General features: G+C 48.6%; 1 protein-coding gene and 1 long non-coding RNA gene across 12 annotated transcripts in view; both read left to right on the forward strand.

Annotated features, from left to right (window-relative positions):
* PIP5K1C (phosphatidylinositol-4-phosphate 5-kinase type 1 gamma) overlaps positions 1-27237 on the forward strand; it is a 51589-nt gene that overhangs the window by 1601 nt on the left and 22751 nt on the right. For 9 of the 11 annotated variants that reach the window (XM_086863010.1, XM_086863014.1, XM_086863015.1 and 6 more), the window contains exons 2-4: positions 23982-24013; positions 26202-26288; positions 26591-26721. In XM_086863010.1, coding sequence (XP_086719136.1) covers positions 23982-24013; positions 26202-26288; positions 26591-26721 — 250 coding nt within the window. Of the gene's footprint in view, positions 1-23981; positions 24014-26201; positions 26289-26590; positions 26722-27237 lie in introns of those variants that run through there. The other 2 variants (XM_086863016.1, XM_086863017.1) reach the window with 1 other exon arrangement.
* Positions 1801-7515, forward strand: LOC147649319 (uncharacterized). The gene is made up of 2 exons (XR_015279232.1): positions 1801-1882; positions 7352-7515. It is a non-coding gene; the product is annotated as an uncharacterized LOC147649319 (long non-coding RNA).

Here is a 27237-nt window from a genome sequence, read left to right on the forward strand (position 1 = left end):
TGTAGTGTGTAACTTTGGGTAAGGTGCCGAGGTTTAGGCTGAGGGAAGCTGTCCCCAGCCGTCCTGCTGCAGTTCCTCGGTGCTGCAAAGAAATGCAGGGGGTGGCAGCCTGCAGCCTGCCTTCCCAAGGCCACGCACACCCTTGAACCTCTTTTTGGGAATGTTTTCCCAGCACGGGCAGGGGTGGCAGGTGATGCCAATGGAGTGGGAGGGAACCTCTTGCTGATCAGATTCACAGAACAGTTTGGTTTTGAAGGGACCATAAGGCCCATCTTGTTCCACCCTTCTGCCATGGGGAGGGACACCAATGAACAATTAAAATATAATTTGTCCTTCAGATTTCTCTGTCACATACCTGTTTGTTGGGGAGGATAGAGGGTCGTTGCTCACGACTAGTCAAAGTGTCTATGGAGACTGTTGCTCAGGAAGGGTTTAAGCAGGGACAGTGTATTTTTTTTTTCTTCTGTGAACACGTAAATCTGAGTTTATGAACCTGTAGGCTATCTACCTTACACTGATAGTAAAAAAGATGAAACAGAGCCAGTAATCTCACTGATGCTTTGATTTCTCAAGTCAAGTTGCTTACTCCTCACTTGGGTAGTGTCCAGATTGTGTCACTCGGCCTCAGCTGCACTTGTAGCTGAAGCTCCCGGGGGGCTGGGGGCAACATGCACAACAGCAAATGAGTTTTTACTGGAGAAGAGCAAAGCCTGGGGGTTGGAGGTGGCCTTTGGTGGGCTGTAGGAAGTCATGGCTGCACACGCACAGGGTAGGCTGTGGTGCAGGTCTGGGGTTGTCTCTGCTCTATGGTCTGAACTGGGTGACAGATCCCCATAGTGGTGCCTTTGCTGCTGTGTGGAGGTGTTGAAGTGCCCATCACCCACCTACATGGGCGCTTCACACTGCTCCCCTTCTGCTCACTGCTCTGAATGTGCTGTTGATGAAGGATCAGCAGCGTGGCTGAAACCTGCTGCCTGGCTCCTGGCTGGAGAGGAGGCATCTGGGTGCTGTACTCTACCTGAACAACATGGCAGGGTTAATCCAGACTGTGGCTCAGGCCAGCAAAGACCTTCCCCAAGCCCTCAGTAATTATAGAAAAATTACCAGTTATCAGAATTAGTCTGATTCAGAAGTAAAACTGCATGGAGAAGGGCTGGAAGTTTGGGAGGCCTTGGCAGTAAGTCGATTTAAGGTACTGAGTGTTCTGAAGGGAAATCTCATGCTTTGAGGGAGAAAACTTCACTTATTGCCAGCAGCAGGGCTCATTTATGAACACACAGGCCAAATTCATCCCTTCCTGAGACCTTGGCTTCGAAGTTTTAAAAAATTTTGTGACCAGCTAGTTGAAAGGGAGTTTCAAGATCTAATGGGTGCAGATGCTTGCTGTGCCCTCTCCCTGAATCTGTACCCTCGTGCTCTGGGGAGGGACTGCAGGGAGTGTAAGGGGCTGCTCCAAGGTTGTGGTGAGCTGTGGGCAGGAGCCAGAGGTGTTGTGGGGAGGTACGGTGCTGTGGGGTGACAGGTGACAGGCTTGTTTAGGCTGGGGTACCATGATCCCGGGGGTGCTTGGGTAAGCAAGTGGTGCATCACCATTCCTCTAGCCAGGTGCAGTCTGGAGACATGGGGCCTGGAAACCTTTTTGTCAAGGGTGGTTGAGTTATGGGAGAGCTTTTACTACAAAAGAACTGGCACTGTCCAAGTGTTGGACAGCAGAACTGGCCTCCACCATCTCCCTTCTAAAGTGAGAATTCTCAGTCTAATGGGGAAGTAGAGTTGACATTAGATTTATTTCTGTTGGTCAGGTCTCCTGTTACTCCTGTTGGAGTCTGCCCATCACTTGCGGTCCAGAGCTGGAGCAGAAGCCTCCATTGTGTTCTTCAAGGTTGGATTCTAATGCTTAAGGGAGCTGAAATGATTTTATGAAAGGATTTATACTCGTATTGGACAGCTGTCCTGCTGTATCTCTGGCTGAAGGAGCAAAATGAAGATCCTGGCCTCAGCCAGGTGTTCTGTGTGGTGGTGGCACCTGTGTGGCTGTCTCCAAAAAGCACTGGGAGAGCATTGATTGCAACAGCCCAGAAACAGTACTGCATGCAGCTCTTGCCTCTTAGCAGTGATAACTTTGAAGTGACTTTTGAAGGGTTGCTGAAGCAATTTTTTCAGTGAGCAGATTAGAGATAAGAGAAGAATTCCAACCTGTGGGGCATAAGCAGTTCAATTCATACCAACTCGATGGAGAGGGGAAATTGAAGAGAGCTTATCGGCTTGAGGGAAAATCAAATGTAAACATCATCCCCAGCATGATTATGGTTCACAGCTTAGTTGGATGTCACATGCCTCTGTGGCGTGAAATGGTGCTGGCGAGGATGATTACAGAGGGAGTCAGCCAGGCAGGAGCAGGCAGAAAAACACCCCGCGCCTTGAACTCTTAAAGACCCTGCAGTTACTTCACAGTCAATAAGTCACAGCTCAGCTGCAGGGAAGGAGGAAGGCAATGAAAATAGAATTCAGGCTGCTCTGGCAAATTAATTGTTCTTTAAGATATGAATCGGCTGGAAGCGTGCAGGGAAGCTGGTGTGATGGAGCCTGGGAGCTGGGAACGGCAGTGTGTACAGCAAGGAGGTGTGGGCACTACCCAAAGGATGCTGAGCTCTCTGTATCAGTGTCGGGGCAGGCTGGAGAATGAGTCCCCAAGAACATACAAGGCAAGGAATGATTAGTCTCATTTTCATTAGCCAGCATTTGGCGTTGACCAATATATAAAAGCCCATTCCACCACTGCTGGGGCCAAGGCTGGCAGAGCTGCCCCTGCCTCATCCCACTTGGGAGGCACATGGGCTCTCTGGAAGAGCTCCTCAGGGAATGACCCGAGTGGATTCAGTATGAACAGTGTATAATTTGGGAACTATTACTGAAGTGATTCACTGACGTGACCATTATGGGCTCTTGCCAGATGCATAATCTTAATAAATATGGTTTTCCCATATAAGGTGGTTGTAGCCTGAAAAGCAGCAGCAGGAATTCCAGCGTTCTCTTCCTTCATGGACACATCTTTTGGTTAGCTCCAGTTGACACCAGAAATACTCCTGCCTTGGCTGTGTGATACCCTGACAAAGACTTGAGAGCTCTTCTCATCACTTGCTGCTTCAGCTTTGTCAGTGTTTGATTATTCCCATCCATCCTTTTGGGCTGCCAAGTGTATTCCCATGTACTGTAATTAATCTCTAGAGGCCTGGCAGGTTCCTCACTCCTGACATGAATGTTGTACCATGTGCTTGCTGGGGCCTGCTGGTAGGAGATCTATTCATCTGTGCATGTGGGACCTGCAGGTGTTCTGCGGGGGTCATTAACTTGTGACTCAAAAAGCAGAAATCACTACACCTTTTGCACTGCACTGGGGAATGTCAGAAGCAGAGTGAGAGGGGGAAATATTTGCTAATCTCAGTGCAAAGAGGGTTGACTTTGTTTAGGTGGAAGTGAATGCTCAGTGCTCCCATCCACAGCATGGGAAGGGAGCTGCTGGCCATGTTGCTAGCAGGAGATGCTCCCTCTGCTATCTTGGCTGCAGGAAAGTGGGAGCCAAAGCAGGTCCTGCCATCCCAGATGCTCTGATCCCATGGGTGCGCTCATAGATCTCCCCTGCGTCCCAGGGAAGACAGTGGGGGCAGCAGGTATTGGAGCAGGCTGCCAGTTTTGGGGCACACTCTGGTTTAACACAGAGGCCTTGGTACCTCCTTTTCTCCGAGATGCTTATGTTGGGAGAGAAGTGACTCAGAATGTTTGAATCATAGAATGAAGGAATGGTTTGGGTGGAAAGGGACCATCTCATTCCAACCCCTTGCTATGGACCTTACCATACCTACTAGACCAGGGTGCTCCAAATCCCATCCAGACTGGCCTTGAAACTCATAAACAGCTGCAGAACAGCAGGTGCAAAGGTGGGCACCTTTCTTTTCCCATTAAGTCTTTCCAAATCTCTAACCAAGATCGTTGATAGTCCCCTTTGATTTGTTTAATAACCCAGTGACAGTGTTGCTGTCCTTCACCCATCTCCCAGGCCTACAAGCTGGGTCACCTCATGAATGTGCCCAACAGCATAATTTTTAGTGAGATCAGACTGATTGTCAGGTCATGTCTGTGGGACTAGGCAGAAGCATTGTGCAGGTGCAAAGCCCTGGTTGTTTGGTGTGGATTCCCTGTAAGTTCTTACTGATAGACACATTTCTGTGGTGTATCACCATTTCTAAATCTGTGGTGAGTGCAGGAACTCAAAGGAGAAAAGTACTGTTGGGTTCTGTAAGTCTTTGGCAAAGCAGAATTCCTGGCCAAGCATGATTTGGATGTTTGCTGCTGGCTGAGGTTGCCTGTGTAGATACTTGTGTTTCCCTCTAATGCTGGGATGAGGACACACCAGGCTGAGCCCCTGCTGCCAGCTCTTCTGCCACGGGAATGCACTCACAGACAGGAAAAGACATGACCACAGCAGAGAGAGAAATCAAGGCACTGCAAAAAGCCAAAGACTGTTCAATGCTGAAATGAAACAAAAGCATAAGGAAGAGGGTCATGTAAAAAGCCAAACTTGTGGCCTGTGTGAAGTGGGCTTGGTCTTGATTTCCATCAGCACAAACCTCATCAGAGCCCAGCATTGCTTACGTGCCTGGCTGGAGAACACGTGCTAAAGGGAAAGCAGCTGCTGTCTCTCCCAAGCTTTCCACCTCCTCTGGAGAGAACTCACAGACTGAGTCTGTGGACAGGAGCCTGGCTTCTCCAAGAGCCCTGCACAAGCCAGTGGTCATTGGTGATGTTGGAGCTTTTCCTTCTTAGGTAGGGTCTTTGAAATACTCAGTTCCTAAGCAGCCTGGCACTTGTTTGTTTGACTTTTTGGCAATGTCAGTAGCTAGATTAATCTCTAGCTTTCTGGAAAGCATTTTTTGTAATTAAAAAGCTAGAAGTCATTAAAGGAGTTTTTCTGTTACTGTCTCCTCACCCACATATTTAGCAGAAAATGCTGTCAGCCCCTAATTAAGTGTCATTGTCTTCCATGGTGTGTTCTTGTGGCTTCCCCAGCTTACATGTGGGTTTTGGCACTGGCTTGTGGTGAATTACCAGGCTGAGTCAGAGGACATACTGTGGTGGGGAGGAAATCTGAAGCTGTCAATGTGCTGGGTTGTGCCAGTGTTCCCAGCTCTGCCCATGCCAGTGGTCACCACTTACCATGACATGTTTTTTATCTCACAGCTCTGGGGAGAAGCTGCGAGTCTCTTTGCTTCTCTTCCAGCTTTCTTTGAAAGCTTCAAGCTTTCAGCTACATCAAACCCACTGCTTGTTCCTAATTCTGTTGAAAAAACCACAAATGTGTACCACTAGGGAGTTAGTGTGTGATGTGAAAGATTCTCTTAAATATTTACTCTTAACACAGAAGCAGACTGGAATAATCCACATGTGCTGAAGAGCTGTGTTCCTTTATAGAATGGAGCTGGCATGTTCTTTACAGTTGCACCTCTGGCAGATGCCTAGGAGAAGTGCTGTTCATCTGGATAACTGCTCATCTTTGGATCTGGAGTTGCAGGAAATAAACTTTGCTGTGTCCAACCACTGTCTGAGTGGTTTGCATTCAGTGTGAGGAATGTAAATGCTTTGCAGATTCATTGATGGGGCCCAGTGCTCATTTCCTTTATAATCAGCAGAATCTTCATGTTCTCTTTGCAGAAATAGCTACTAGAGAGGGTGGGGAAGACTTCCTGGGAGAAAAGAGAAGTTGTAAGCCAGCTGTTTGCCTTCATCACTGACGACCTGCCTGTTGCTTGAGGAGTGTTTGAAAGGCAAGGGCCCACGTTCCAGGAGCGCAACTGTAGCTGCTTCTGTTGCCCAAGACACTCCTTGATCCAGGAAAGGGAACCAGGTCATGGCCCAGGGTTTGTCACAAGACCAGTCTGGGCAGATCCACATCCATGACTGAAAGAGCCTGGAGATTAGCTGAGCATGGGAACAGCACAGGCAGCAGCTCCTGACTTTGTTCTGAGTGAAACAGCTCAGTCTCCTGAACTGGGAGGAATTAATGGATTACAAGATGAGGGCAGCTTGCCTTGTTTGTGGTCATTAAAACACAGCAGCGCTGCTGGGACGGTGCCACTGGCGCCATGGCTGGTGGGGAGCTCAGTCAGACTGGTCAGACTCCACAGAGCTCAAACACTGCTTTTTGCTTTACTGCATAATGTTCTACCTCTCCCAGCCATGCAGGGGGAATGAGGTTTGGTTCAGCTTCTGCTGTGTGCTCTGGCTGCCACTGTTAAAGCTTTCCTGCTTCTGCTCTCCTGTGGGAGCTCTTGCATGGGTCTTGGTGGCTCCTGCAAAATGAGTTTTTGTGCTCTGAGGGCCTGTTTAGGCACAGCAGCTGTTAACTCTTCACTTAAACTCAGTAATGCTTTTTCAGACAAAGCTCTGTCAAACTGCTGACTCTTCACATTCAAGTTGTCTGTGTTCCTGTACCATGGCAGACACCTCCTAGTTTATTTTCCAGAAGATCTGGTAGCGCTTTGACCTCAGCCATCTCCTGGAGGAAATGCAGCTCATCTGAGGAAGGGAGTGCTGGGCTGGGAGCCAGTCAGGTCTCTACTCCTTCACTGAATTTAGTAAATCAGAGTAATTCCCCAGTTGTTTCATGGATTATTTTTTTTTTCTGTAGGAGAAGAGTTCTGCTGCTTTTGGGGCCAGGGACCTGAGTTCAGTCATTTAGCAGGGCTGATGTTGGAAGCCTCTCCTTAGTGTGACCTGAACTTTGGGCACATCAGGATGCTACCATTCAAAATGTTTGTCTTGGATGTGTCAGACTGTGATGGTGACCATGTTGTGCTTCTGCAAGAGTAGAATTAGTTGAGATTGTTTTGCCTGCTCACTTGCTGCCTGACAAGATGTTGTTTAAATTGGTAGTTAGACCTTTATTTCCCTTGGAGTTTGCTGTTCTCAGTTGCTGCTTTGTATTCTGTCACCCCAAGTAAGTGAAGGTCCAGATTTCTAGTGGCTGAGCCAACCACTGAGACCAGTGAAGCAACCTGATGGTGTTGAGGACTGACAGAGAAACATCTGTCATCTCCATTGAAAGCACTGTTTGCAAAGTCAGTTTCTTGGGAGTTCAAGCTTGATGCCCAAACTTGCTTTCTGCTTCCCTGGCTAAGGTTGGGTTCACCCCACCTGCACATCCCACCTAGGCAGAGGGGTCTTGCCAGCCCTATGTGGGACAGGAAGGCCAGGGAGGAATGAGGTAGGTAAAATAAAAGCAATTCTCCTGTATATTTAAAGCAGGAGTAATGTAGGTCACCTTAATCTGCTCTCCCTCCTCCCTTTCCTGCAGAATGGGAGAACATCCTGGCCACGTGTGCTGCAGGGTGATGATGATGAGGGACCACCTTTGTCTTGCTGCTGTTGACCTATGGAGCATCCTGTGACCTTGGGAGGCTTCTCTACCTGTTTATTACCTACCAAAAAATCAAATATAGCTCTTCAGCAGTATGGTGGAACAGTCTCGTTTCTGTGCATGAGATCACTTCAAGGTGATTTAATTCAATTATTTAAGTTATTATTAAATTATTTTTGGGGTGGAATTCCTGATTTGTGGATGGAACTGTGATTCCATTTTAAGGGCAAGTTAACAGCATCCTCCTGAGCTCTAGGAATTTCACAGCTGGTTTTTCTCCAGCTATAGTTGGGCAGCAGTACAGTCACAGCACTGCTTCAGATGCTGTTTAGTCCTGTCAGCCCTCCAGTGATGGGGTTGGCTCAGAACAGCTGTGTGTGGATTTTTATCTCATTCAGGGTTGCCTGAGCTCAGGTAATTGAGGCCACTTGGCACCAATTTGAGCAACTTGAGTGGGGGCAGTTTGGGTTGGTGCATTGTTACAACTTACAAAGGGTTCAGAGCACTTGAGTATTTTTATGTAATTGGCAAATTTTGAGAGCTTTCATGAAGTCCTTTCAAAGCTCAAGACTTATCTCCTAAGTCCTGTGAGACTCCCAGCAGACCACAGTGCCAGAAACCATAGAGTCATAGAATCTCCTGGGTTGGAAGGGACCCACAAGGATCATTGAGTCCAGCTCGTGGCCCTGCACAGAAAGAACCCCAAGAATCTCACCAAGTGCCTGGGTGCATTGTCGAAACACTTGTGAACTCTGGCAGAATTCAGGTGACCTCAGCCACCACCAACAGTGATGTATCCTGCTTTGTCAACACAGTTGATAAAATCGTGGGAGTCACAACAGCTGAGATGGGACATGGCTTGTTTCTGCCCTTGCAGCCTGCTCTGTTTTGTTACTACTTTGTCTGCAGTGGATCCCACAGAGGGGACAGTCCAGCTTAAGTCATTTGTCACCTCTGGGGTCTATTGATTTTACTTGAGGTCCTGAAAAACTGAAGGATTTAAGAAAAACCTTCAGGCTTGGCATAAGGCCTAGAAACACATGTGTGCATTGTACAAAGCAAAGTGAAGCTGGAGCCTGCCGTGGCCACTGGTTGGGTGTTCCTGTAGGATGTGCAGCTCTTTTCCCAATGTAGGGCTGCGAACCAGAGTTCACCCTGGCTTTGTAACACGGATGGCATTTACCACGTGGGTTAATGGGGGGAGAGGGAAGAGTCCTCTGCAAGGCAAAGTGATGGACTTTAACTGCTCTAAAAAATCAGGGAAGATCTGCCTGTCTTTGTGCTACCTTGTCATGTTTGGCACATTCTGTGACCTGGCCATAACGAAATATTGCCAAAGCCTCTGCTTTGAGCAGAACGCAGCAGCTGGAAACAAAGATGTTTGCAGTAGTTTTTCTTTCTGTAGTTTCTCTGCACATCTGATGGACCAGATTTTGCAGATTTTTCAGTATAAAATTGTCCATTATAGCATTTTTCAAAGGGAGGGAGCTGGCTAAAATCCTCCTCTGGCTAAGTGCTCCTTCCCTGAATGTGCTAATGGCACTTCAGCAGTCACAGTCACTCCACTTGGATGCTGATGTGGAACTTGGGTGTCTCTCTGCGTTCTTGATTCCATAGTTTCTGTCAGTGTAGCGGGCTCTGCATCCCTGTGCCAGGATGGAGGGGTGGTGTGCTCAGTCCCACATGCAGCTGAGAGGGCAGATGTAATACCTGAAAGCATTTGTCTTCTCTTTAAATGTCACTTTTAACTGGGTGTCATCTGCAAAATGACAGTTTTCCTCCTCTCTCTATGTGTTGGGTGCCGCTCGCTCCATCTGGCTGGCTGTGTGTTGACGGGGGCAGTGTACAAAACGCAGAGCATTTGCTGGCAGAAATGCAAACTGTAGAGATGTAAAATAGTCCCTGACTTCAAAGCTGGAATAGAGACAGCAGAAAATGAAGCTGAAGCCCTCAAAGCTGTGCTTGTCATTGTTAATGACATGCTCACTTGCTGAGGTGGAATTCAGAAATAAGGCCTTGGGTTTCACTCTTGCCTAACAGGTGGGCATTATTTGGGGGTATAAATAACACTTGTTATGGAATGGTTTTTGGGGTTGGTAAGGAGTGTTTGTTCAGTGATAAGAGCTGAAATCTGGAAGGTTAACAGTTGCCTTTGCTTAATGTATTATTTTTCCCCCTGTGATTCTGACTTACATTACAAGACAATGAAGTTTTTCAGGAGGTGGATATTGTGTTGCATTTTGTAGCTTTTCATAGATTCCTGGAATATCCTGAGCTAGAAGGGACCCACAAGAATCCCAAGTCCAGCCCCTGGCCCTGCCCAGACCCCCCCACCAAGCCCACCCTGAGCATCCCTGAGAGCGCTCTCCAAACGCTCCTGGAGCTCTGGCAGCCTTGGGGCCGGGCCCATTCCCTGGGGAGCCTGGGCAGTGCCAGCAGCCTCGGGGGGAAGAACCTTGCCCTGAGATCCATCTCAAGCCCTGGCACAGCTCCAGCCCTTCCTGGGCTCCTGTCCCTGTCCCAGAGCAGAGCTCAGCCCCTGCCCCTCCGCCTCCCCTCGGGAGGAGCTACAGCCCCCGAGGAGCCTCCCCTCAGTCTCCTCTGCTCCAGCTGAACGAGCCAAGTGCCCTCAGCTGCTCCTCAGAGCCTTCCCCAGCTCCGTGTCTCTCCTCTGGACACTCTCCAACAGCTTTGGATCCTTCTGATCTGGTGGTGCCCAAATTGCCTCCAAAACACAAGGTGAGGCTGCAGCCTTGTACTGATTGATATGCATATGGATTTTTTTATTTCCAAGATACTTCTTCTCAACCCAGCATCTCTTCAGGCTTAAATTAATTTTGATGGTAGAGAACTGCTGACAGTCTTTCTCCTCTGTAGTCTCAGAGGGTTGGATGTTTGTTTTCATTTCAGTAGTGGGCAGGAGTCACTGGTGGATTAACTATCTGGGACACTCTTGAGCAAGTGGCTTCTGAACTGATAATGCCAGAAAATGCTTATTTAAAAAATTAGAAACATGGCAATTTGGGAGGAACTTGGTTTAATATGTGCAGGCCCTGGTTTTGTATGGATGGGATGGCAATGAGCAGGCTTCCACAGGGGATGAGATTTAAGGTTTATAACAATCTCAGATACTGTGACTCTCTGAACTCCCAGGTTTTAAAAGAGAAAGATTGGATTTATTTTTAATCTTTTCTAAGCTGTAAACTGGGAGTGCAAGGAGGCTGGAAGTGCTCAGCATGAAGAGCAAACTGCGACCTAGAGAAACAAGGTGGGTTTTTACAGCAGCTGAAGAAAGGAAATTTAAATGCAAGTTTTTCTGCAAAGTAGGGTAAAAACTTAATCTGTAAGGGTGAGGTGGGGTGAAAAATGACTTGATTCAAAACCTGTGGGAGGAAGGGATGTGTCTGAATGGCAGCTGCTCATCTAAAGGTAAAAGGAATGTGTTGCAGGCAGAAGTAGCAAGTGCTGCCTGGTACTTCATGTTTTCTATTAGAGCTCCTGTTTTTGACTTGACAAGAAAACAATCTCCAAACCTCCTTTGCCTTATGACTCGCCTTTAAGTGTTGGCAAAACTATTGCACCCATTTTGGTGAAGAGGAAGCCAAGAAGCCCATCCAAAACTGCAGAGCTTGGTCAGGCCCATCCTTAAAAGGGGCTGCAGTCCCTGCAGGATGGTTCTGCTTCCTCACACCTGCCTTCTCCTCTTCCCACAGACAGCCTTCAGCTCTTGCCTGCTCTGAGCCTTCCAACTGCCCTTCTGCTGCACTTTGTGGAAAAACTCCCCTGCTCAAACCTGCTTGGCTTCCTTGGTGTGGCTGGGGAGCCCCCTGCTTGTTGAGGACAGAGCTGTAGGCTGAAGCCATCTGGTTTGAAAGGAGGCTACTGGATTGGGAGCCAGGAAATGTAGACCTTAACCCATGAGACTGTCCATGTCAGACTGTGGTATCCTTTATTCCCCACTGAGAACTGTTGTGTAAGTGTTGGCCAGCATCACCGCACACTTCTGTCTCTTCCTGCCTCCCTGCAACCACCACCATAGACCAGAAAGCTGGTGGTTGGGAGGAGAAGCCTGAGCACACAGCTGGGTTGTCCTCCTGGAGATGCTTTTCTGAGGGAATATTTGATGTCAGTGTGCCTGGCTGTGGCTTCTGTTTCTCTCCAAACAGAGGAGCAGATTGTGCTGTTCCTCCTCTCTTTTGCAGGTCAGTGGTAGTGTGTGTTTGGCTGATCCAAACGTATAGTGTACTGGTTCAGGGGAATGAATTCACTTCTTGTTTTATTGAAGTCTTAGCAAACAGTGTTAAAGAACTCAACAGGTTCTTCTGTGTAGTTCAGAAATGCTGAAGTGAAGTTCACTCCATACTGCTGGCTTGAGTTGTGTGGCCAGCAGGACCAGAGCAGTGACTGTCCCCCTGTGCTGGGCACTGCTGAGGCCTCACCGCGAATCCTGGGGTCGGTTTTGGGCCCCTCACAACAAGAAAGACATTGAGGGGCTGGAGCGTGTCCAGAGAAGGGAACAGAGCTGGGAAAGGGACTGAAGCACCAGAAGCAACTGGGGGAGCTGGAAAGGGGCTCAGCCTGGAGAAAAGGAGGCTCAGGGGGCCCTTCTGGCTCTGCACAACTCCCTGCCAGGAGGGGACAGCCGGGGGCATTGGGCTGTGCTCCCAGGGAACAGGGACAGGAGGAGAGGAACTGGCCTCAAGGTGGCCTATGGGAGGTTCAGGTTGGACACTGAATTTCCTCACTGAAATAGTGGTCAGGCCTTGAAACAGGCTACCCAGGATCATGGTGGTGATGATATCCTGGAAGTGTTCAATAAACAAGTAGAAATGGCACTTTGCTGTATAGTTTAGTGGGCATGATGAGCTTCAGTCAGAGGTTGGGCTTGAGGTCTTTTGCAACCTTAATGATTCTATTATTCATACAGCATCCCAAGTTTTTCCTTGTGTTGGACAGATGCTGAGTAAAACTCTGAGAAGGACACAAGTTGTTCATAGCTCAGGACTCTGTTTGAGAACTCAGAGACCAGAAGTTGTTCCCAGTTGAATCTGGAGCTTACAAAGTGATTTCAGTGCACATTTATGAGCCGTGTAGGCAGGCAGCCTGGGCTTTTCCTGAGGTGGTCACTTGTGTTTAGAGCCCAAATATTCTTAATTGTAGTTCTCTCTGTTTAAAGCATGCCTTTCCTCCACACCCTCACTGGAGAAGAGCTGCTCTGAAGCTCACAGCCCAAGTTCTGGAGGCTCTGGAAAGCCATGAAAAGAGCTGACCCAGATGGCTGGGGTTCAACTCCAAGGTAACGTGTTGTCTTTCACCTATTAAGAGTCTTCTATCAGACACATCCTAGAAACCACAACATCACTTCAGAGAGACCTTGACCACTCCTCTGTCCTGTGCAAGTGCAGGAGTTCCAAGGGTGAGGCACATCTTGTGCCCTGTGCAAGCTCAGCCCTAACTGGTGCTGCTCCCAGAGGGGCTTGTGGCTGCACTGGGTACAAGTGTGTACTCAGCCTCGGAGAAAACAGTGCCAGCAATCTGCAGGGTCCTCAGCACCTGGGGATCTGCAGGAGTTTAGAAGAACAAGCTCAGCAACAGCCTCAGTTCTGCCTGAGCAGCACCTTGGGAGCCTGAGTGCTCTTTTGGATTTTGCTCTTTCTTCTTTTGCATCTTTGTTTGGGCACATACCTGTGCAGAGTGTGGAGATCTGGTTCCCAAATGAATAAATAAATGGGCATTGCTGCACTTGGTTAAATAGAAGTAATAAATTCCTGGCTTAGCCTCATAAGTGCAAGTCCTCTAGGCCAGGCTGCAGAAGCTGCTTTTCTGGCTTAGCCTTGAGGAGACTGCAGGTCTGTGCCAGAACCAGCCTGTCCTTCAGCTCGTGGCTGCCTGCACTGTAGGAGGCTGTCCCTGATTGCTGGTGTAATGCAACTGAGGTGTCCCTGTAGCCCAGCATGGGCAGCAGGTTATCTCTTCATGCCCTCTTTGGATGTCTCACCTGCTTGAATTTCCTAGTAAGAGCTCTAGAAGTATTTTTTGAAATGTTTTTTAGGTACCTTCTTTTCAGCTGCTAGCTGAGTCACTAGCTGCCATGCTACAGCCAGGATCCCAGGAAGAGGAGAGACTTCTTGCTGAAACTTTGAGTTACGATTTTTGGCAGCACACTCCATCTTTGAAACTTGTCCTGCTGTGGCATGTTTTCTTCCATCTGTTCAGGTGCCTTTCCGAGAGCAGAGCAGGAGCATCCGACCAAAACACTTGAGTCACAGAGAGCAGAAGGCCTTAGCTAGGCCAGTGAGAAAAGAACATGGTAATGAGCAATAAATTTGTTCTTAACCTCTGATTTCCCACACCTTGTGTCAGTAGCTTTTGCCCTGGCGATGATTCCTGAGTCTCACAGCACAGGGGCCTGTTTGTCCAGAGCTGCTGCAGCTCTGGGGGATGTTTGCTCACAGAGCCCCATTTGGGGCAAAGACTAGAGGCTCAGGACCCCTCCTGGATACAAGCCCCCTCAGCCTGGCAAAGAGAGGAGATGTGGGCATGTCCAGGGAGGGGATGGATCATGGAATCACAGAATAGTTTGGGTTGGAAGGGACCTTAATGCTCATCTTGTTCCACTGCCTTCCATGGGCAGGGACACCTTCCACTAGATCAGATTGCTCCAAGCCCCATCCAGTCTGAGCTTGAACACTGCCTGGGACAGCCACAGCTCCTGTGGACAACCTGTGCCAGGGCTTCACCACCCTCACAATCAAGAATTTCGTCCCAGTATCCCATCTAACTCTGCCTTCTGGCAGTGGGAAGCCACTCCCCCTTATCCTGTCCTTCTAAGCCTTTGTCCAAAGTTTCTCTCTGGCTCTCTTGGAGCCCTTTTAGGCACTGGATGAGGCTCTGAGGTCTCTCTGGAGAGAGACCCTCAGTGGCCTCCTCTGAACTTGCTCCAGTAGCTCCATATCCTGTTGATGTTGGACCCAGACCTGGAGGCAGCTCTGCAGGTGGAATCTCACCTGAGTGGGGTGGAGGGGCAGAATCCCCTTCCTCAACATGCTGGTCACAATTCTTTTGATGTGGCCCAGGATCCATCTGGATCTACCTGGAGGAAAGAATTTGCAGTAGCTGGGATGGATTAAGCAGAGTTTGCTCCTGAAGAGCTGGCCAGTAGTCACTTGGTTGATCTGTGGGGTCTGGATGGTGGTGCAGGAGAGGCACAGGCAGCAAGGGTGGTGAGGTACTGCCAGGGAGGCACAGGACATTCTGATGGGAAGCAGTAGGGTTGGAAGAGTAAGTTTTGATTGAGGCCAAGAAACCAGCTCAGATGAGCCATTTCTGCATCCTGGAGATCTTGGGTTTCTCCTTTTTAGTAAATCATAGAATCATGGAACCATTGAGGTTTGAAAAGACCTGCAAGATTGTCAAGTCAAACCTTTGGTTTCTCTAACAAGGATGTGTCACAGCTCTGCTTTTCTGAGCATGTTTTCTTAACTGTGTTTTCACTGGGACCTGGTCAGCTTGAAAACCATGTCTGAGTTGTGCAGAGGATGTGCTCTTTGAGGGCTGCATCACACTCTATCAAACTCACACTCTAAAAACTGGAAATGCAACCTAATGCTTTTGCCTGGACGTCTGTTTTTGAGACAGGTAGGAGTTAGAGATCCCTGCCTCTTTTCCCATCCAGGCCTTATCCTCAGTGTTGGGGTGCAGAGCTCTATATTGCAATGTTGTCAGCAGCACCTGTGGCAACCTGGAAGTGTTTGGTGAAGGAGTTTGTTGGCTCCTCCCATCAGGCTGGGTACAAGGACTTTATCTCCAGTGACGTGTGTTGTACGTAACCTTGTTCTGAAATCCCCTTTCAAGTCTGCAGTGCTTGAGCACCCTCAGAAAATCTCTGTCAGGTGACATTAGCCAGAGTGGAATTAAATCTTACAGGATTTAGCCAAGCAGCTTTTGCTACAGAGTAAATCAGGAAATGCCCCACTAGTAAAAATCCAGGTGCATCTTTGGGATGTCTTGTGAAGGGTGGCCCACAGACAGAACAGCTGTTTTCCCTTTGGAGACTGCTGTTGGTTGTGATGCTGGGATCCCAGGTGTTTAAAGCTTTGCTGACTGTGGTGACATCTCTATGTCCTGGTCTTGTGGTAGGTGGTTATTGGGAAACTTAAAGTAGTTTTCCTTACCTTCTTTGGCTGTAGTAACTGGACTTCCACATATTTTTGAGAATGTCAGAAGATGGTGGATATCTTTTGTGGGTTGCATTCTTGTATTCTCAGACTAAATTAGAGTAGTTCCTGCTGGTGAATGAGCAAGGGGGCCAATCTCTTGTTTGAGGAAAACACTTTTGAATAGTGGAAGTTACTAATTTTCTGGCCGATCCCTCCTGGAGGGAGACAGGGCTGAGGAATAAAGTCAGGGGAACAGTTTGTCACCATCTCTGCAGCCTGCATCCAACACTCTGGGTATCTGCTGTGCTGCTGCTTCTGCAAGCAGCTGGAATGATTCCTTTGCATTGCCAGTGCTCCCCCTCAGGACAGGCTGAGATCATTTGCAGGATACCCAGAAAAGGAATATTGGAAAGGGAGCCAAGCTGATGTGCAAAGGCATCCTCCTGCTGTAGTTAAAGGGGGCTCGTCGTCTCAATAACAATATCCTGTGCTGTTTATCAGCAGAAGAAATTTTGGGATTGATCACAGTGAGTATAGCCTTTTTCCAGCTAGCAGTCCCCTGTCCTTTGCTTGGCACCTGCCTTGCAGGTATTGTCATAGAGCCAGTGAGTTCCAAAAGGAGCTTGGCTGGTGAAGAGGCTCCAGCAGCACTAATCCCTACCTGGCTGGGAGGTGCTATGGGCTCTAAGCCCCAAGCTGCCAAAGCCCTCAGCTGTGCCACAGTGGAAATCCTGGGTATCTAGGACAGAACAACTGTTCTGCCTGTGGCAGGCAGGGTGTAACCTCAGATTAGTCAGGTCAAACTTCTCCCTCTTTATTAGTGGCACTGGGAGAACAGCATATTGGAGGATGGAGGTGAGCCTCCTTCCCTGCACATAGGTAGGGCATGTTAAAGGTCCTGGATCCTACTTCTCATCAGGAGTCTGCAAGCAGGGGGATGGGGATTCTTGGAAAATAAACAAGGAAAGTTAATTCCTTCACTGTCTTGTGCTTCTCTGACATGGGTTTGAGAAGTGGCTCTTGAGGACCTTGTGGCAGCTGGAAACTCCATCTTGAACACACAGAAGAGTTCCAGGGGCTGGGTGGGGTCATGTGCTACATCCAAGTCCTCAGTGGTTTTGCAACACAACTAGAAGGGCAGCAGGAGGTTCTGTGTCCTCTTGCTGCCAAACCCCAGCTCTGGGCAGGCAGGAGATGCTTGAGTGAGCAGAGTTGGTGGGTTGGAACCTGCTAGTAGGGGATTCGAAGCTTATCCTACCCTTGAACAAAAGTAAGGGCAGCTGAATGTTGCTCTGTCTCTTCTGGATGATTGTGAGGAATGTGGCTTCAGAGTCCTTCAGCCTTTTATGGTCCTGCTCTAAATTGGCATTGTGGTTTTAGTTTGGCACCTCTGTGCCTGAGTGTCCTCACAGGCACAGAACTGGCTCAGTCCTGCAGAGGTGACATCTCCTGCTCCATGTTTGCTGTCTCTGATCCTGGTCGAGCTTTGTTGGGAGTGCTGGTAGGCAGATTGGACTTGCAGGCTGTAATAAACACAGAAGCCAGAAACTGGGAAGAGGCCGGCGTTTCCAGCAGCACTGCTGGGTGCCTGACCTTGGGAGCCTCCTCTCGCCTTCCTGCCCCCACTGCCTGCGAGGGACATGCTGGGGAGCATGTGTTCTTCCACTCCACAATCCCCCTGTGAGCAGCATGTGGAAGGGAGCAGGAACACGGTGTTCAGATAAGGCTGCACCTTTCCCATGGAGCAGATGTTTGCCCGAACATCCCACTGGATTGCATAATTACTGAGCCAAGCGGCTGCAGCCTGTTCTGCTGCTGGGTGGCAGCTATTGTGCGCTGCTTTTGATGAGATTTTTGTTTTGCTTTTTGTCACTATGTCACACGCTTTGGGCTCAGCACTCCAAAATTCTCCTTTTTCTACATGCAGCTGATCCAAAACAAGAAAACAAATCAGTTCTTTTTGAATTTCATTTCCCTGATCTTGTCCTGTTCGTTCCTCACTGTAATTGGGCTTTGGCGCTGTAAGTGCTTTTCCGGGGAGTTGTTAAGGAAATGTTCCAGCGTGATGTCCTGGCTCAGCTCCCCGAGGAGAGCTGCACCCGGGATGCTGCACCCCGGATGTGGTGGCACCTGCAGTTGACAATAAGGAAGGGATGTGTTAACTCCCTGTTTGCATCTTCAGCTTCTGCCCTGCCTCTTGAGCTGGGATAAACAGATTTATTTTTGAGGCAGAAAGAGTTTCTGCATAAACCCAAAAATAAACCAGGCTGGTAGATGCCTTTACTGCATAACATCCTTCTGTGGCTGGGCTGTAAAATACAGGTTCAGTGCTGATCCCTGGGAGCTAGCAGGGGAGCAGCTTCTGGAGTTTGGGGGTCAGAAAACTGAGGGGGTGGCTGGGACAGAACTGGGGCTCCCTGTGCCTGTCTGTCTCCACTTAATGGAAGAGCATGTCCATGCCCAGGGTGGAAAGGAGGGGTCAGCTGTGTCACTGCTCTCAGCAGGTACCGCAGCAGTGCCCTGAGGCCCAGCCTGTACATTAAGCTGCTTCCCTTCGTTTGTACAAGCCATTTATTTGTACAAACCTTGCTGTTCCCATCCCCAGCATTTCTGCTGAGAAAAACAAGACAAAGGCCATGGGAAGCGTGCAGTACACGAGCTGGGGCAGCAGATCCTGTGTGCAAATGTCATTTTATGTGAAGTGACTCCTGTGTGCTTCAAACAAGGCACAGAGCCCATGCGGGTGACGAGAAGGAGCAGAGAACAGGGTGGTGTTCAGGGTGGCTGAGGTGGGGTTAAATGGGATTATTTATATCTGTCTGCTCCTGGTGGCCCAGTTTGGACACTGCCTGGTGCTGCCAGCATTTCTGCTGCACATAGCTGCTGGACTTTGGTTGTTGGCTAAAGTGTCCTGAGGAATGTTGAGCTATCTGTGCTGCAGATGCATCAGGGACAGGTCTCTCCTCTCCTCTCCCTATATGCTTGCCCATAGGGATGGAGACAGCCTTGCCTGAGCACTGGGATGAATAATGAGGTGAACAAGGCAGTAGAGAGGGTCAGCTGGGTTTGACCAGCACCAGTTTTGTATGGATGATCCCAAAAGTCAGTCAGTCAGGCAGTGCTCCAGGGAAAAATAGATATATTTAGGTGGTAAAGCTTTGTGTAGGTTCTACATAACAAGCAGAATTTATCTCAGATTGCTTTATTTCTGTATTATTTCTCCAAGCTCTCGGATGGCAGGAACAGTGATCCATGCCCAGGGTGCAGAACAGCTACAGCTCTTTCTGCCAAGTGATGCCACATTTAAGGGGGAAAACCCCCAAAATTTTAATTTAATTTTGTGCCTTATTTGATGATTCTCATCTGAATTAAATTATGTTGAATTATGGGAAGAAAATATGTTTAACAATCAGAAGTAGGTGCCTGAGAAGAGCAGATTGTATTCAGCTACCTTCTCTGGGGGATGGCTAGTCCCTGAAGTGTCACCTCCCATCCCAGGACTGCCCTGTGCTGCTGTTCCATGTGCTGGGAGCTGGAGCCACAGGTGTGGAGTGTGAGAAGAAATTCAGGGAATTCAGAAATTCCTTTTGCCTGTGCCTTGAGACACAGCCTGATGCTTTTGCTGGCTCCTTGGGAAGCTCAGCTGGCTGCCGTACTGGCTCAAGGGCTGCTTCCCAGCTCAGGTGTGTTTTCTGGCTTACAAGAGAGCTGGAGAGGGACTTTGGACAAAGGCCTAGAAAGACAGAAAAAGGGGAATGCCCTGTCAGAGGGCAGGGTTAGATGGCATATTGCAAAGAAGTTCTTCCCTATGGGGGTACTGAGGCCCTGTGCCCAGAGCAGCTGGGAGTGTCCAGGGAGGGGGCTCAGAGCACCCTGGTCTAGTGGAAGGTATCCACCCTCCATGGCAGGGGGTGGAATGAGATGAGGGCTCTTCCAACCCCAACCATTCCATGATTTGCTGGATTGCCTTCCTCCACTCCCCCATAATTTTAATTTGTTTTTACCAGGATTCCCTTACAGGCAGTAACAGCTTTTGGTGGATTTGTCCTGGTTATAGTCTCCACATCCCCTTATTGTCCAAATGGGCTGCTCAGGTGTACCTTGTTCTCAGTGGAGAGAGTGAAAAATGAGATAGACACACTCCTTTGGGGTGTGTGTTACTTGTCAGCATTTCATAGAATCCTGGAATGGTTTGGGTTGAAAGGGACATTAAAGCTTGTCCAGTTCCATCCCCCTGCCATGGGCAGGGACACCTTCCACTAGACCAGGCTGAGTGTGAGTGGCAAACTGCAGGTCTCTGGTGTGCTGGATTTCTGGGGGAGTCATGCTGCTGCAGCCTCCAGCCAAGGAGCTTACATGGCATTTATATTTTTCACGTATTTTTAGTTCTAGTCACATTGTATATCCTTATAAACCCTTAAATAAAGTGAAGCTTTTAATAAAGGTGCCGCGGCAGTTCTGATCAGAGAAAGGAGTCCACTGATTATTCAGATTTGTTTTGACTTCTCTAGGGCATCATAAAACATCAAATACTTATAATTTATTCATATATGTCTGAGTGTATAGACCTGTGTTATAAAGAAAACTTCATTATTAGATCATGTGGGCACTGCCCAGGCTCCCCAGGGAATGGGCCCGGCCCCAAGGCTGCCAGAGCTCCAGGAGCGTTTGGAGAGCGCTCTCAGGGATGCTCAGGGTGGGCTTGTTGGGGGCTCTGGGCAGGGCCAGGAGCTGCACTGATCCTTGTAGGTGCCTTCCTACTCAGGATATTCTAGGATTCTGTGATCTTGAATTAAGCTTCTGCTGGATTTTTGTAAACATTTTAAGAAATTCCTTTCTGGTGGACAGAAGCCTCTAATGCCTGTTTTGACGATGAAGGGTTTTGGCAAGTCAGCCTGCCTCAGCTGGTTTGGAGGGAGTGGAAGGGACACCTTCCACTAGACCAGGTTGCTCCAAGCTTCATCCAGCCTGGCCTGGAACACTTCCAGGGATGGGACAGTTTCTCTGGGCAACCTGTGCCAGGGCATCACCACCCTTACCTTGTGGGGGTTTTGCTCCTCTGGCTGGTAGAGCTGAAACTTGAGCCTTTTCCTGTGCAGAGGCTTTCCAGGAGGAAATTCCTGCCTGTCCTGCAGGGCATCAGCTTAGTGGTGGAGATGGCCAATGTGACTGTAAATATGGGAAAAACACAAGTCTGAGATGGGAATTGCTGAATGAAATACAACTGAAATTTATTTCAGAGGCTCCATAGAAGCATAAGCATTGGGACAGGGTCACTCAAAGCTATGCACAGATGAGAACAGAACTGAAGGCAGCAGGTTAAGCATGCATGAAGTGCCTGGCAGAGCCCAGGCACAGACTGGAGGCAGGGCAGAAATTTGGGGTTTCGTCTCAGGGTTTCCCCTCCAGAGCCACTCACCAGATTTCTGAGCACATAAGCCACACCAAATAGGATAAGAATAATTTCAATTGTCTTGTTAAGCGTCAAAACTTCCCGCAGCAGTGCTCCCACTCCCACAAACCCCAGCGGTGCCTTGTGGCTCAATAACCCATGGAGCTGGAGTTAAATCAGATTTTGCCAGACCATCTGTCAGCTTGTTTAAGCCGAGCATAGCCGTGTGCCATGCACAGAGGAACCAGTGGAAGATTTTTATGTTTTCTGACTAGACAAGTTGATTTTATAAAGCTGATTACTTTTTATTAGTGGTGGGGGCAGAGGGAAGTTTTGCTGCGGTTGCTCTTGCCCACATCAGACATCATTTCTCCCAGAGATGTGTGGTTCCTTGCCTCAGATACCTTTCCTTTTTGCAGACGGTTGGTGTTGATTCCACATTTGGTACGTGTACAGCAGCAGACACTTAAAAGCTGGGAATGAAAGTGGCTCGTGGTAATTATCACAAAATTAAAGATAATCTCCTGCTCTGGAATTGTGACAAAGTGCAGAAACGAGATTAGTGCAGCAGGAGAGCAGTGGCAAGCATGCAGGGAGAGCACATTCCCCTGGCCCAGGGCTCTCAGCTGCGCTGTGTTCCCAGCAGTTTCAAGTGCTCAATGTGGAGCAGCATTAGCTCCTTTGGATTCTCCCATGGTCTGAAAGTGCTGCTTCAGCTTGTGCCCTGGAAGTTCAGTAGCCAAATGCTCACTCAGAGCCTTATTTCCTGCTGTCTGGGCCATTGCAGGGTGTTTTGTTCAATGATCACAAAATTGTGTTGGCTTAGGCCAAAAAACTTACTTTTCAGCACAGTTTGAGCTCACAGTGGTCCTCAGCCATGTGCTACAGTCTGAAAGCTGGAGGAGTGACAGGGTTCATGCCACTCATGGTGTGTGTCACCTGCCCATGTCAGTGACACCCCCTCACCTGAGGGGGCCTGGCCTGAGGGTGTGACAGAGGGGAACTGCTCTGCATCCCTTGGCTTCCCACTCTGCTCACATCCCTCTGCCTGTTTGCAATGGGATGGTGTGACACAGGGAGTGGCATTTCAGTGTTTCTGAGGCAGGAGTTGGGCACTCTTTTTAAAAAAGAGAATAACAAGAAGTGACTCTTCCTGTGCTGCCCTGGCTCTGCCCTGCAGGCCAGGCTCCAAGTGGCACCTGACAAGACCTGTTTCACACAAGGGACTGCCCACTTCGTGGAGATCAGGATGGTGAGACACCTGCAGCACTTCCAAGTCAGAGCAGCTTCATTTCCCTTGTGATCACCAAAGGTTTTTTGGGGGTTTTTTTGCTTTGTTTTATTTTGGTTTTTTTTGGTTTGTTGTTTATTTGCTCTCCAGAGTCTGAAATATTTTCCAAAATGTGAGTCACACGCTTCCCTGGTTTTGTCATCCCATTATCATGGAATCTTGGAATGCTTTGGGTTGGAAGGGACCTTAAAGTTCATCTTGTTCCACCCCCTGCCATGGGCAGGGACACCTTCCACCACACCAGGTTGCTCCAAGCCCCATCCAGACTGGCCTTGGACACATCCAGGGATCCAGAGGCAGCCACAGCTGCTCTGGGAAACCTGTGCCGGGGCCTCACCATCCTCACAGGGGAGAATTTCTTTGCAGTATCCCATCTAACCGTGCCCTTTGGCAGAAAGCCATTCTCCCTTGTTCTGTCCCTCCAGGCCCTTGTCCAAAGTCCCTTTCCAGCTCTTTTGGAGCCCCTTCAGATACTGAAGCCCAGGTTCTTGCTCAGGCTCCTTCTGAAACAAGCCCTGGAAGCAGTATCACTGCTTCTCTTTGAGGGGGTGAACAGGTACCATGGGTAAACCATCCAAGTTCATCCTTTGCCAAATGGGGGAGATGCTGAAGCAGCAGAAGTTGGGTTAGGTGCTCTGTGGCTTTTCCTGCTCTCCAGCCAGGAGGGACAGAGGACATCTGCCCCCCTCAGAGAAGACCACCCCCTAATTTGAGTGTAGGTGAACTCAAAACTACACTCAATTGTCTCTTGCAAAATTCTGAAGGATTATGGGTTGATAAGGATCTGTTCCCATAGGAATGCTGTAGGACAGGAGCAGGGAGTGGCAGACTCATAGCTGGAAGTAAGGCCTTAAACGTGTCCCTTGAGTTTGTGTTCTGTGCAGGAGGCCATGGGGGACCATGAGAACTGGCCTGTGCACAGAGGTGCTGGGGTGGTGCTGGGGGCTCCTCTTCAGCAGCTCTTGATCCTTCATGGTAGCTCTTGGGAGCCAGCTGGGCTGCATTTCATGGTCCCGTGTTCCACACAGGAGCCCATGCTCCCTGCTGTCTGAAATTAAGGAGCTTCTTGCAAACTTGGGCTCAGAAAAACTCAGAAAAACAAACTCAGGGTAGGAAGTGGGAGGTGGCCTCATGTCAGAGGGTTTGGGCCTGTCTTTCCAGCTCTGATTATATCCCTAAAAGCTTGAGGCAAAAGCCTGATTTCCACCGTTGGCTGTAATGGAGCAGCAGTGGCTTCTCCTGAGGCAGCAATAAAGATAAATGATGCATTCATTTGTGTGATATATTTGGACATAGGATTCTATAAATATATTCAATTATTGATACAGTTTGTCAAGTGCCTTCTGAGTGGCTGGAAAACAGCTTCAGGAGTGTCTCTCTGGGCTTCTGTGTGGAGCCAGCTCTTCAGCGTGGTGTGGACCCATCTGTGCCATAAAGAGGCAGCAGAGATTTGCAAGACCTCTCTGCTGAAGCCTCTAGGAAACACTGTTGCTGGGAAAAAATGTGCATTTTTGTGCTTCTAAATATGAAATTGTTCAGGTGACTCCTGTACCATTAGATTCCTGCACTAGTGAAGCTGAAAACCAAATAAAATCAGCTGGTCTAAAGGCTGGCTGCTTTAAAAGACAGAGCATTGAGCTGTTTTCTCGGAGTTCTGGTGGTTGGGTTGGAGTTTTTTTATTTGATGTCCCTACTTTTCCTGATGCTCTTCCCTTTTGTCTGCAGGTCTGGGCCCAAAGAAGACAGCTGTCACTGAGGTGAGATGTGTAAAGCTTGGTTTGACAATCTTGTGCTGAGAAATGAGAACAGAGACCTAAGAAACTCTTCTGCCTGCCTTTTTCTGAGTAAAACTGCATTTCAGAATACTTATAAGTTTACTACAAAATCAATATCTGTTATTTGGGAGAAATAAAATTAGTGGCAGGTCTCTAGGTCCCTTCACTGGCATCACCAAAGCCACAGCAGGGATGTGGAGGGACTGTGTCCATCATGTGGCCAGTTTTGGCTGTGTGATCCATGATGCCTCTACATGGGTGACTGAGGGCACCTCTTCCACACCAGCACCTGGAGGTGGTAACTGGAGAATGCATGTATTGGGCACTTACCCACTGGTGGGAGTGAGTCAGGGAGGCTGTGATTTGTGAAGCCCTAAAACAGGGGAACATCTCCAGGGACTCATCTTCTCTTGTAGATATTCCAGGTCGCAGGTTCTGAGTCACTGTTACTTTCTGGTGCAAAACTCTTCACAGTTGGCAGCAGGGAATCTAGCAGGAGGCTCTGTGCCTGAAAGCTGTTCCCTGAAACCCACACTCATGATTTAGGGCATCATGTTCAAATGATTTTTGTTTGATCCAATTTTTTACATCCTCCTTCCCATTCTTCACCTGGGATGATGAGCATTTGTATACATGAACAACAAAATATTTCCATAAAATTGCCTGGAATGTGACACTTGATCATTTTGAACCGGAATATGCGTAGTGAGAAGCTCAGCTTGTGTGGAAGTTGATTGCATTGTTCAGTGCACAAATAGGTCCACTTTTTCTTGCCCTGGAAACAGCCACAGGCAGAGCAGGAGACTGGAAGAGACTTTTGTCACTGCAGTTCCTATGATGGCAGTCCCTTCCCCCTGCCTGTGTCTGTTCATCGTGAGCCACTGGCAGGGCAGGACAGCGCAGCTTGGGCTTGCATGGAGTAAGATCTGACAGGTTGGTAGAAGGAGAGGCTGAGCTGTGCTGCTGCTCACAGGTGCTGGAGGAGTGCTCAGAAGCAAGGCTGGCCCTGCTAATAAAGTAGGGTAGGAAATGGGATTTTTGAAGGAGAACTCAGACTGACCTTTAGTATGAGAAGTATGAGCAGATGGATCAGAAATAACTGCGAGCTCTTGATCAAAAGCTAAAGTACAAAGAACCTTAGTCTGAGCAAAATTACCCATTTTGTCAGCTGTAGCCATTGTTTCAGAGCTGGGTCTCTGCAGCACTCAAGAGGGACAGTGATAGAACAGTGTCACTTGGGAAGTGACCTTGGATTTCTCTGCATACTGCTCAAAGGAACATCCAAAGCAGTTCTGCAGTGTAGCAAACCCTGAAATGATGCTGATCTCTCACCAACATTCCTGACTGTCTGGTGGGCTCCAGGATCTGTGGGGATCAGCTGGCAGAGAGCTTGGGTGTGGATGCAGTGTTGACTCCTGGTGGAGTAGAGTCCCTAGGGCTGCAAAAAGAGCTGCAGGGAACTACCTAACACCTGATTACACCAGGCTGTTAAAGGAGCAGCCACAACCTGCTGCCTCCTGGGCTGGCAAAGAAAGGCCTAGGCAGACTCAGAGGTAGGAGAGGGGGAGGGGACAGGAGCAGGTTGGTTGTCACCCTGAAGTGCTGGCAGTCTGTAGCATTTCTGCAAACTTCAGAACTTGTGGAAGAGACATTCCTGTGGCTCACCCTGTGTAGGCTCAGCCTTGTAATTGTAAACAGATGAGATCTTGCTTAAATGGATTATCTCAGTGTGAGTGGGGCTGGGTTATCAGCTGGTTCTGATCTCTCCACCAAAACGCGAGGTGTCAGTGTGACACCTGAGGGCGTGGGATTTTAAGAATAAATCTCTGTGGCTGTTTGATTTAATACATAACTGTTTTAAATCAATGTGAAATCACAGTCAAGCACCAGGGGAATCTTGGCAGCTGGATCTTTCCCAAGCTCTGCATCTTTGCTGAGGGCTCTGCCAGCAAGCAGTGGGGGTGTCAGGTGGAGTGTTGCTATTCTAACTCATCTTGAGGGGTGGAAGTATAATTCAGAGAGCTTCAGTTTCACCTGTTGGCACTCTGCAGGGTTTTCTCCAGCAGTATCATGATGCCTGTGTGCAGTACAGTGTGGGAATGTGGCTGTGCTGCTCTGTATGTGCTTGGTGGCAGCTCAGCCCGTGCCCTGACTTACGCTCTCCTTGCAGGGCCCATCACTGCCAGGACAGCCAGGCCAAGGAAAGAAGATTGGCCATCGAAGCGTGGATGCTTCTGGGGAAACCACCTACAAAAAGGTTTGGGTTTGGGGAGTGGGGGATGGCACCCAAGTGTAGGTCACAAGCTGAGAGAAGTTATGGCTCAGTACTTATTAATCTGGTTGAGATTTTTATGCAGCACTCTTGAACAGCACAATCCTGCAAATAGCAAATCTGAACCCCTAATTCATCTCTTCAGCTGCTGGGTAAATTTGGTTAGCAGTGTGTGGTGCCCAGACACTGCTAACCAAATCACAGACATGACTGTGTTGTAATGCAGGGGATGTTACTGTGATTATCTGCTGTGAAATGCTCACTGACTGCTCTTTTCCTTTTGCCAGACCACCTCATCTACTCTGAAGGGGGCCATCCAGCTGGGGATTGGATATACTGTGGGCAATCTGAGCTCCAAGCCAGAGAGAGATGTCCTGATGCAGGACTTCTATGTGGTGGAGAGCATTTTTTTCCCAAGGTAAAGAAAGGGAAAAGAATGAATGCATTAATTATTTCTTTCCTTTTCCCCTCACTGATTTTTCAAGAGAGTTTCCATCTGTCTTTAGATCAGAGTTGCATGCTCTGAATGTTTAAAATCTGCTCCGTGATACACAAACAGAACAGTGGGAAATGTTGGAATCTGCAGCGCACTGGCCGGCAGGGAAGCACAGTACAAGATGCAGTACTGTGCGCTTCCGTTTGTTACCTTCCTACGTGCTTGTCTTTCTAGCTGTCCATCTAGAATTTCTGCCACAAAATCATACTATGTTTTAGATGGAAGAAACTCCTTCTGGGAGCTCTCTAACTGTGAATAAACAAAGCTCATAGAAGTTATGTTCTCTGTGTAAATATATTCTGCTTGGCAAGTGGTTGTTCTTTTAATCTCTGGAAATAGATTTTCGCAGATAGTTTGAAACCTGTTTTCCTGTTTTCCTACCACAGAGGAAAGGTGGTGGTTGTTGTTACAAAGATGTCTTTTTTCAAGGCTCAGTGC

This window comes from Cyanistes caeruleus, chromosome 25, assembly GCF_971803275.1.
Source record: "Cyanistes caeruleus chromosome 25, bCyaCae1.hap1.1, whole genome shotgun sequence".
Classification (NCBI taxonomy): Eukaryota; Metazoa; Chordata; class Aves; order Passeriformes; family Paridae; genus Cyanistes; species Cyanistes caeruleus.